General features: G+C 41.3%; 1 protein-coding gene across 1 annotated transcript in view; it reads right to left on the bottom strand.

The window, feature by feature from the left end:
* LOC137630420 (MAM and LDL-receptor class A domain-containing protein 1-like) overlaps positions 1-11,894 on the bottom strand; it is a 211,480-nt gene that overhangs the window by 67,542 nt on the left and 132,044 nt on the right. The window contains exons 65-68 of the mRNA XM_068361880.1: positions 6,804-7,026; positions 5,907-6,049; positions 634-783; positions 26-175 (exon numbers count right to left, since the gene is read on the bottom strand). Coding sequence (XP_068217981.1) covers positions 26-175; positions 634-783; positions 5,907-6,049; positions 6,804-7,026 — 666 coding nt within the window. The remainder of the gene's footprint in view (positions 1-25; positions 176-633; positions 784-5,906; positions 6,050-6,803; positions 7,027-11,894) is intronic.

The following is an 11,894-nucleotide window of genomic DNA, read 5'->3' as shown; positions in this document are numbered from 1 at the left end:
ACTTTCGATCACCATAAAAACTTACCTATATCATCATCAGTATCTTCTTGTGTCCAGTCACAGGCATCACCATCCTCAAAAGAGCAAATATTGTAACCATCACAGTTCTGTTCATCAGTCATATCTCCACAGTCATTGGTGTTATCACATATCACTTCAGGATTGATGCATAGTTCTAAGGAAACAAAGCTTTTTTTACTACAGATACAACATCTTTTGAAATAAATTTTCTAATTAAAACTAACTGGGCTAATGGAAATATCTTGTAAACACATTGGTGTAGTAATGAAAATTAAAAGTAAGTGTAAATAAAAATTGAAGTATAACTTTTGATTTTTCCTCTATCTAGACACAGCTAAACACCTAGTCCATAATAAATATAAAAGAGTTTACATCTATGTATACATTACTTTAAAGTAAACAGAAAAAGACACTTACATAACAAAAAGTCATCAATAACTTGAAATGCAATAACATAAAGGTATTAACTCTTTCATACTGAAAGTTAATTTATTCTATTTTGTATACTTTAGATAGGCTGTAAATTTACATGAAGCAGACTGAAAATGGATGAGCAGTGTATTAAGTGTAAAGCAAATAAAATGATTAACAAAATTTAATCCCTTAACTTACTAGTGGACTTGCACTGCAGCATTCCTTCGGGGCAATCATCAGAAGAGACTGGTAATGCACAATTTAAGAATGTGATATCATCAATGGCCAAATCAGGTGGAGTACCAAGGTTTTGGCCATCAATCTGCACCAGAAATTCTCCAAGCCAGTCTGATAAAATTAATTAACATTTTTACTCCACGAAAGCTTGCTTATTTCAATATAATTTCTCAGAAATATAACAAATTTTAATAGTAACTTGTATTTTTCCTAATCATACAAATCTCTATCCTTTAATTAGGGAGATTACTTTGGCACACGCTGGAATCTTTCATTGAAATGGATAATGAGCAGTTATTCGACTGGAAATAGTGCGGGGTGAGAAGCACTGACCCCCTCCCACTCAGTTCGTTATTCACTTTTGAAACTTTATATTAAAGTACTCAGGTTTGTATGGTGAGGAAAAATACAAATTATTTCAAAAATGTGTTATTTGTTCCTACGCGACATACAAACCCTCGTTCTTTAAAGGAGACTCATTGCTTGGGGGGTTGGAAGTCCCCTTGGAACCAAAACTGGGAGGTTCTATAACTTCTCTGAAAATGTAACAGGCTTAATCTGTGGAGCAGTGAAGCAAAGACACTAACATTCCCTATCTTATTCCCATAAGGATGATAAACTGATAGGCTTTGGTCTGACAATGAATTGTACCGTAGCATGTATAAAAGAACCCTAACCCCCAAAGGGGATGTCAGTGAGAATCAAATACCAGGCATATGAATAATGGGTTAGCCCCAGATTCACCATCCCTCAACTCAGATGTTGGATGGGCAGATATAATTCTTTGGTTGCAAAGAATGGTGCTCCGAAGTGTAAATTACCAGCATCTGATGCTAAGACTAGCAGAAAGACAGGCTTAAGGGTCAGATCCTTGTCTGACAACCTCCTAATAGTTTTGAACATGGTACACATACAAGCCCTAAGAACCAACGTCACATCCCACTCTGGAGGCCTGAGATCCCAGGATGGGAAAGAGTGCTAGAAGCTTCTCACAAGCATAAACAATTCCCAGGAAGCTGAGAGGTCTAAGTCCTTCGGTCGATAGACCATACCCAAAGGCTGAGCAGTAGCCTTTTGATGGTCGCAACTAAGAGATGCTTCTCTCGGAGAAGCAAGATGCTATGACCAGAGAAATACCCCTTCTATGACACTGATTGCAGAAGATGAACCACTTAGCCTGGAGAGGTTTGACTGTCTCCACCCGTGAAGAACTAACAACTTCATGGACTGGTAGTACCTAGGCAGGTGCGGCTGACAGAGAAGAGTAGGACCTCAACCAGAAGAGCAAGCAGATTGGTATACCACTCAGCATGTGGCCATCTAGCAGCCACCAGGTTCATTCTAATTCCTGGCATAATCAACATTCTGTTGAGACCGCCGTCTGAATCAGAATGAAAGGAGGGAAAGGCATACATGCTCAGGTGCTCCCAAGGGTGTTGGAAGGCGTCTTTGAACACTGCCCATAGGCACAAAACAGGGGTGCAGATGGCAGGGAGATTTCTGTTTAAACATGTGGCCAACAGGTCCATCCCTGAAGAACCACCACTTGAGGATGTAGGGACCACTCTGCACTTACATCCGGTCTCTGATGGCTGTGTGTCTGCTAGGAAAGTACTACCAAGACCATGCACCCTTGCCTGTTGACGTAAGCCACTACAGCAGTGCTGTCACTCATCAGCAATACCAATACCTTCTCAAACATTCTTGGAATACCTGCAAGCCCTTGAAGGTTGCTTGCATCTTGAGGACGATGTGTAGATGCCTCTTTTCTTCAGACCACACCCAATGCAACCAGGTCGTCCAGGTGTGTTCCCCATCACTCCTTCGATAGGACCGAGTAAAAGTGCAAGTCTGGAGATGAGAAACTGAGTGGAATTTCTCAGGTGCGGTTCTTCTCGTTGAGCCACCAGATCAAATTGTTCTGGACCTCCTGTGACACTTGCACAGGATGAAATGAGGGATCCCAGTTAGCTACCCAGTAAGTCTTCAGACACCACTGAAGTGAATTCTGGTGGACATAACCATGGGGAATAAGTTCAACTAACGAGGACAGATGCTAGAGAAGATATTGCCACTGCCTTTGACAGAAAGGGTCGCGCAACCTCCCTGAGCTTCCTGACATGATCGTCCGTGGGACAGATTCTCACTGAGGCCAAGTCAATCAACATGCCCCGTTTCGTTGAGAGATTTGATTTCTCCCAGTTTACCACAATCCCCAGATCAAGGTAAATTGTGAAAATCCAGTCTTGATTCTGAAGCAACTGCCCTTCTGTGGAGGTTAGGTTCAACCAATTGTAGAGATACATCAGGAGACATATCCCTCCTCGCGAGTAGGCCCAAGGTGAACACCCAAGTGAACACTTGAGGAGCCGTACATAGTCAGGAGCAAGGAGTCCTAAACTAATACATCGTACCATAGAGAGAAAAGCAGAGGTACTTTTGAGAGGTCTGATGAACAGGCACTCAAAAATACATGTATTTCAGATGCACCTAAAGCAAGAAGTTTCCCTCTCTGATGAAAGACAGCACAGACCTCAGTGTTTCCATCCTGAACTTTGTTTTCTGCACAAGCTTATTCAGTGGAGAGAAGTTGATGACTGGTCTCCAGCTCCCTGTCACCTTCCTACCAATGGAAGCCTGTAGCTCCATCTCAAATGACTCCAAGCATGTTTTCCCCAACATCTCTTCCACCTTTGCCCGTGTAGCATCCTCGTCTTTTAGTGCTGAGGAGCCAAGAGGACAGGTTGGTAATTCCCTTGCTTTATTGTGGTATATTAATAATAAGTATGCTGATCTATGCTGCTGCTAGTGTCACAATTCGTGGATGGCGGGAGACAGACAACAAACTCCCAGAAGGTTCCACACAGTAGAATGAGATCAAAACAGCCCCCGTTATAGTGCAAACTAATGGGTCTACAGGCATATAGAATCTCCTCTACCTATAGAGTGGGGGAGGTATCGTGTTTGACCTGCCTAAATGGAGAGAATTCTCAGATTCACGGATCTGATCACCTACCTGTTATAAAGCCAGGTCCAAAAGATCCGACCAGGGCAACTCCAGCGAGGGCTTGGATCCTTGAGGGGGAATGAAGTGCTAATCAATCACCATAGTTCTACCCAAAGGTGGAGCCACGGCCTCCTCCCTCCGGCCATTGCACTAAAAAATGAGAGCAACGACCTTCACAAACAAACTTCGCGACTCAGGGTAGTCAGCCTCATTGAGCTTTGGACAGCAATCCAGAGTCCCTGAGACATCATGCCCAGAGCACCCCTGTTCTCCAGCACAGGCGAGGGTGAATCAGCATGCTCCGGAAAATCTACTTCCCCAATGAGTATGGCCGTTTACTCCCAAGGATAGAACCAGGTACATAGTTAGGGCCAAAAAAGGCTAGGAAAAGCATATGGCAATGGGAGGAGACCTCCTGGCAAATAACCTGCTAGCATATGGCGAGGCACAGTATTCCACAGATCAGAACAAAGGGTCAACCATGGCCCCATATCCAGAGGCATGGGAAGTAAGGCCAACCTCTCCACAATCTTCTCCTACTGCACTTTAGCACAATGTAGAGTGGTACCATCCCCTCCTTCATGATCCAATCAACAAAGAAGAGATCCAGCCAACGAAGGAGAGGAGCTGATATCTAATGTCCTGGAGGAAAGGGAGAACTAGGTCACCGTAGCTCCTCCACCAACATTGGAACAGACTGCGTAGTGGGGAGAAAGATGAGGAAGAACAACTCACACACTTCTACTTTCTGGTTCTGCGAGCAGAGCAATCGACGTCTGAGCAACAGCTGACGACAACTCTCCCCAGGAAGGAGAAACCACATGAGTTGCTTGGAAAGGACAGCTACAGCACTGAGGCACACTTTCACAAGGGAAGGAAAAACCACATTCACAAGGACCCTAGACCCCTTAAAAAGAGAGGCCAGAGGCATCACCACTGACACGGAGGGAGATGGAACAGATCTCGGTTCCCTTGGCACAAGGGTTGGGGTGATGGACACAGGGGAATGGGTGGGGAGGACTAGAACTTAGTCAGGGATCAGGGACATACTAGGAACAGATTTCTTACCCTTACCTTTACCTTTACTGGGCCCAAAGGTCATGGCCCACAACTCCGACCCTTTGACAGCCGGAGCGGGGCAACCACACCTGACTTACCAGCCACCGAGGTTGTTGGCCCCAGAGGAACCACCAAGCCCTTCGCACCTGGTGCCACAGGAGCCACAAGATCACAAACCTGCACAGGGGGTACCAAGGGAAAGGCAGCCTTGGCTACTACCTCCCTCAAAACAGTCATGGAAGGCCTACCTAAAAGACCTAAGGAAGCACAAGCTTTCCTTCGGTCAAACTGGTCATCAACAGCCTGTACAAACAGCAATAAAGATCCTTCAGCCTCTGAAGGGGAGCGGAAAACACTAAGGGTTCCCATTACACCAGCAAAGCCTGAAACAGATGCTGATTTTGATCCATGCTCTCTTGACCCCTGCGGCGTACTCCCCGTGGACCACTAAAGGGGCGTTAGGGCAAGGACAGCAGCAGCAGACTCACCCCCTAAGGAGACAGCAGCAGCAGCAGCCTTCAATGGTGTCTTCTTGGACGTTGTCCTGTCCGACTAAACCTATTACGTTTCTACCACTTCAGGGCATACACCTGCCACTGTACCAGAGGCCACGCTCAAAACTTTGCGCAAGGGGATGCCTGTGAACAGATATGCACATGGCACAAGGCACACAGGGAGTGTAGATCTATAGCTGGCTTTGCCATGAAGTGCTTGCAGTTACCCACGTAAACACAAAGTTATTGTTTCCATTCAATTATCACAACAACCACACTGAAGAGAGAAAGAATCAACAGTTTGTTAAGCACTGCAGCACATCCGTATGGCACAGCGGTTGAAGCAAAAGTGAGTGGTGAGCCAACTGGGAGGTGGCCAGTGTTTCTCACAATGCACCCTCCCCAGTCACATGACTGCTCGTTATCCGTTTCAACAACCGATTCCAGTTCACGCCGAAGTAACCTTCCAAATTAAGGGACAAGGGTTTGTATATTGCATAAGAACAAATGACAGAAAGATTACAACAATTTAAAAAAGATTTCTGCATTACAATTTTCAGTTAAAAAGCTAATGAACTGCTAATGATATCCATATTAGTTAAAATTACATTATTTCTATTTCAATGTAAATAATCACAAAGTAAAATGGGAAAAGAATCATGTATAACACATACCTTGTAACCTGACCTCAGCATACTGCCATACATAATTACCCTGATTGATAAGGTAAAACCAAGGACTAGTTTCTCCATTTCTTACAATGCTGATTCTAAGTCGCATAAAAACATCTATGATAGGCGCAGAGTTTTCAATGTACCTGAAATGTAGTATTCAATTTAGTTGAAAATTATTTCTAAAAATCTTCAGATACAAAATAAATCCATTTGAAATTATTATCTTTGCTGTTTGTTACTGTCATGATTAATCAATTGTGAAAAACTAAAACACATTATGATAAAGATGGAGGAAAAAATCCTGAACTTCCAAGACGAGAAAAAAATCTGAACTTACATAACAGTAACTCAAAATTCAAGATTCTCAAATACAATGTTACCACAATCTTACATTATGGCTTATGCAGTCTAATCATGGACTATTCTCCTCTGCATTTACATATTTTGTAAAATTAGCTATGGCACACATCTAGCTCTCATACTTCCCTTTCCTAACTTGATATATGACATGAGAATCAAAAGGTAATAAGAGGAAAGATTACTGTGACTGACAAAGATGGAGTAAAAGTATTAGATCCGGTCAATTGTTTCTATGATATTGCTAGAGGGAATGTCAGTGTCAGTGTCAAATGGATATTTTGAAGGAACTGTTTATCCACCCAATTGTGGATTTTCTTCATTATATAAGATGAAAAACTGCTGCTTTTGCAAGATTTAAAAAATTCTACTATTGCTAACAAAGATATTCTACAACATATATATGTAGAAAATACAGCAAATATTCTTAAGAACAATATTGAACTATTCAAATAAAATAAATGACTTATAAAATCTCTCAACTTCAATGACTAAAGCATATGTAATTTTTATAAAAATTAACAAACAAGAGAAAATTACCAAAACTGCATTAGACAATCTATGTGAGCATTATGTAGAGCTGAAGTCTTCATAACAGCTAAGCCTGACTCTTCATCTGGGATACTAATCACATAAATGAAATAGCCAATTTCTGTACCATAAGTGTGGTCATATACAGGGGTAGAATGCGTATCATCGCTCACATTTCGACCTCGAGTCCAAACATAATCTGTGTCATGTAGGAAATTCCATCCACATAACCCTGCAATATAAAGAGTAAATGAATGTAAGCATAACTCATTGTTTTATATACAATAAAAACAATTCTTGTGATTTATTTACCCCCAGGGGTAACAGCTGGATGACTGACATCTGAAAGCTTATCAGAATTTTCCATTTGAGGAAAATATGCCTTGAAATCATATATTTTAGAATCACATAAGGTATTGTAAATACCTACTTGCAACTAAATATACTTATTTCATTGAAAATTTATTCTGAATTTTTTAGTATGTAAATTTTGTTGCAAGACCTAGTTACCTTAAGGGTTAAGGTATTCCCATTTCATATGAAAAAGCCTGCACCAGTAACCCTTCAATTCAGTGCAAAGTTTTTCTTTTGAATTTAAGCATCAATGCCAAATTTGAGTGGAAGGTCACTAGTATCAATCAAATTTTTGTCTTATAATACGTATAATTTTATCAAAAACTATCGCATCCTTACAGAGTATAATCTACTGCTGTGACCAGCCAAATATCTAATTGGTTAGGAGGGCAATTAAAGTAGAATACATTTCTTCACCTAATGTTACAAACGCAATTGAAGTAAAGTGTATTTCTCCAACCAATGTAACAAATGGAATTAAAGGAGTAAGCAATTGTACAAAAAATGCCACAAAGGTAAATGATTTAGAGAATAGTTCTTACATTTGTCACAAAGAAAACTGAAGTGGAGACCAATCCTCCAACTGAAGTCAAAGAAAATTAAACTGGAGGGTTCTTCAGCTGATGTTATGAAGAAAATTATAATGAACAGTTAACTGACTAACATTGCAATGATGTCCTGAATGTTACTTAAGTATAGAGAAATTCTCCAGCTGATTTAATGAAAGGAAATGAAGAAGAGAGATCTCCAGCTGAGGTCAAGAAACTAAGCAGTAGAGAGTAATTCTACAACTTATGTAATAGAAGATACTGAAGTAGGGAGCAGATCTCCAATTAATGCCAGAAAGCTCAGAAATAGATAGTAATTATTATTTCTGGGGCGGCCTGTGACGGCCGGTGAAAAGTCCTTCTTTGTACTTATTCTAATATAAATCTTCCAAATATACTAGAGAAAGATAAAAGCATGGAATGCAGAGGTTACAACCCTCGCGCGAACACCTTGTAGGTGTCGTGTATCTAACAATAGGCGTGCGAAAACCACTATTCACAGGCTGTCTTCCATTTAGATAATCCCTTCATCAATGGGGAGGGCCGTGACAGGCCCTAGAGAACACAGTTGAACTACCCCACCGACACCTACCACGCTCGCCTTCTAGGACTTCCTTCTGTTTTGGACTTGCCCGCAAAGTTGAGATTTTTTTTTTGCGCAGTGTTTTTTTGGGCGTCACAGGCCTCTTCCCAGAAATAGGTTTTTCCTTTGTCAAAATCCCTTTATTATTAATTATTATGTCTCCTGTGGCCACGAGGCATAAAAACAATTAGAATAGCAGCACCGTATCCCTGCGTGTCGTAAGAGGGAAGGTACGAGGGGACGGGACTGGGAACCCCCTCTTCTGTATCTTATTCCTGTGAGATAACAAAGAAGTAGAGCTGGGGGAAGAGTGACTGCTCCCCGCACTCTAGTTTTGGGGTGTCTGAATGTGCGTAGATGTAGTACGATAGAGAGTAAAAGATGTAAGATTGGAAGTATGTTTAGGAATAGAAGGATGGATATATTAGCTTTGCATGAGACAAAGATAAAATGGAAGTGTGAAGTGGTGTTTGGTGAAGTGACTGGTAGAGTATCTGGGATTGAAAAGGGAAGAGCAGGAGAGGGTGTGGTTTTATTGCTGAGTGAGTGGATGACAAGTAAAGTAGTGGAATGGAAGGAGATATCATCAAGGTTAATGTGGATATGGGTTAGGTTGGGTAATGAATGTTGGGCTTTTGATAGTGCGTATGGACCAGGTTGTGAGAAAAGTAAAAAAGAGCGGAATGAATTCTGGAATGAATTAATTAGGTGTGTAGAAGGACTGGGTAGAGGGAATTTTGTAGTTGTCATAGGTGACTTGAATGCTCGAGTGGGTGCCGGAGAGGTAGAAGGTGTCATTGGGAAGTATGGCGTACCAGGTGAAAATGAGAGTGGTGAGAGACTGGTAGATATGTGTGTTGAGCAAGAGCTGTTAATAATTTGCAGTTTTTTCAAAAAGAAAGATAATAACAAGTATACATGGGCAAGAGTGGCAAATGGAAGAGTGGTAGAAAGGGCATTAATGGATTATGTATTGATAACTAGAAGAATCTTTGGAAGATTGAAAGACATGCGTGTCTAGGGGTATGGCTAACGGTATGTCTGATAATTTTTTGGTGGAAGGAAAATTAGTTGTAGCAAAAGAGTGGGGGGATGTAAAAGAGAAGTAGTGAAGGTTGAAGAGTTAATAAAACCAGAGGTAAAAAGTGAATATCAAGAAGGTTGGAAATGGCATATGACGAAGTGAAAGTGAGAGAAACTGGTAGATTAGAGGAGGAGTGGAAGTTAGTAAAAGAAAAGTTTGTTGGGATTGCAAGTGATGTGTGTGGCAAGAAGATTGTTGGAGGCAGCATGAGGAAGGACAGTGAATGGTGGAATGAAGAAGTGAAGGTAAAGTGGAAGAGAAAAAGAGGGCTTTTGAAGAATGGCTGCAGAGTAATAGTGTAGAGAAGTATGAAAGATATAGAGAGAAAAATGTGGAAGTAAAGCGCAAGGTAGCTGAGGCAAAGATGACAGCTGACTGGAGATGGGGTCAGGGTTTGGGTCATTCATATGAAGAGAATAAGAAGAAGTCTTGGAAAGAAATGAAGAGAGTAAGGAAAGATGGTCCAAGAATTGAAGAGATAGGGAAAGATAGAAATGGAAGGTTGTTACAAGGAGAGGAGGCAAGGAAAAGGTGGCCAGAGTATTTTGAAAGTTTTCTGAATGTTGAGGATGATAGGGAGGCAGATATAATTGCTGTTGCAGGTATTGAGGTGCCAGTAATGGGAGAGGAGAATGAGAGAGAGATTACAAGAGAGGAAGTGAAGAGAGCACTAGATGAAATGAGAGTAGGAAAAGCACCTGGTATGGATGGTGTGAGGACTGAGGTGTTAAAGGAAAGGGATGTAACTGTACTTGAATGGTTGGTGAGATTGTTTAATATGTGTTTCATGTTGTCAATGGTATCAATAGACATTAGTTTGTTGAGTGTGGTTGGAAAAGTGTATGGTAGAATACTAATTAATAGGATTAAGGATCGAACAGAGAATGCAATCTTAGAAGTACAAGGTGGTTTTAGAAGAGGTAGGGGATGTATGAATCAGATTTTTACAGTTAGGCAGATATGCGAAAAATATTCATCAAAAGGCAAAGTGTATGTTGCGTTTATGGACCTAAAGAAAGCGTATGATAGAGTTGATAGGGAAGCAATGTGGAATGTGATGAGATATATATGGAATTGGTGGAAGGCTGCTGCAAGCAATGAAGAGTTTTTACGTAGGTAGTAAAGCATGCGTTAGGATAGGAAACAAAGTGATCGAGTGGTTCCCAGTGAGAGTAGGGCTGAGACAGGGATGTGTGATGTTGCCATGGTTGTTCAATTTGTTTGCTGATGGAGTGGTGAGAGGTGATAGCTCGAGTGCTTGGTCGAGGATTGAAACTGATAAACAAGAGTGATAATGAATGGGAGGTAAATCAGTTGTTGTTTGCAGATGATACTGTACTAGTTGCAGACTCACTTGGTCGATTAGTGACAGAGTTTGGAAGGGTATGTGAGAGAAGGAAGTTGAGAGTTAATATGGGTAAGAGTAAGATTATGAGATGCACAAGAAAGGAGAGTGGTGCAAGGCTGGATGTCAGGTTGAATGGAGAGTTACTTGAGGAAGTAGATCACATTAAGTATTTGAGTTGTTGTTGCAGCAAATGGTGGAGTGGAAGCCAGATATACGTCAGAGAGTAAAGGAAGGATGCTAAGTGTTGGGGGAAGTGAAGGGAGTGGTAAAGAATAGAGGGTTAGGCATGAATGTAAAGAGAGTTCTGTATGAGAAACTGGTTGTACCAACTGTGATGTATGGATCGGAGTTGTGGGGAATGAAAGGGACGGAGAGACAGAAATTGAATGTGTTTGATATGAAGTATCTGAGGAGTATGGCTGGTGTATCCTGTTTAGATAGGGTTGGTAACGAAGTAGTAAGGGTAAAAACGGGTGTAAGAAATTATTTAGCAGATAGAGTGGATATTAATGTGTTGAAGTGGTTTGGCTATGTTGAGAGAATGGAAAGTGGCTGTCTTCTAAAGAAGGTGATGAATGCAAGAGTTGATGGGAGAAGTACAAGAGGAAGGCCAAGGTTTGGGTAGATAGATGGAGTGAAGAAAGCTCCGGGTGATAGGAGGAGAGATGTGAGAGAGGCAAGAGAGCGTGCTAGAAATAGGAATGAATGGTGAGCAATTGTGACAATTTCGGTAGGCGCTGCTGCTTACCCCGGTTGCCTTGGTGGCTGTGGAAGTAGCAGAAGTAAGGGGTTCACCGTGTGAGTTATTGTTATTGTTATTACTAATTGTTGTTGTTGTTGTTGTTATTATTAACCAAACTACAACCTTACTTGAAAAATCAAGATGCTTGGGAAAGTAGCCCTCTGACAAACCTTCAATATATGCCAGAAAGCAAAGAAGCGGAGAGATTTCAAACTGATGCCAGAAAGCAAGGAATAAGAGATTAATTCTCCAACCTATGTAAAGAAAGAAACTGAAGTAGAGAGCAGATCACTTGATACCAACGAGCTGGGAAGTACGGAGTAATTCTCCAACTTATGTAATAAAAGAAACACAAGTGAAGAGATCATCTCCAACTTCATGCCAGGAAGTAAGTTAGTGGAGAGCAATTCTCTGACCTCCTGTAATGAAATAAATTCAAGT

Source organism: Palaemon carinicauda, chromosome 38 (assembly GCF_036898095.1).
Source record: "Palaemon carinicauda isolate YSFRI2023 chromosome 38, ASM3689809v2, whole genome shotgun sequence".
Taxonomy (NCBI): domain Eukaryota; kingdom Metazoa; phylum Arthropoda; class Malacostraca; order Decapoda; family Palaemonidae; genus Palaemon; species Palaemon carinicauda.
The sequence above is the reverse complement of the archived record's forward strand: the minus strand, read 5'-3'. Positions and strand labels throughout refer to the sequence as shown.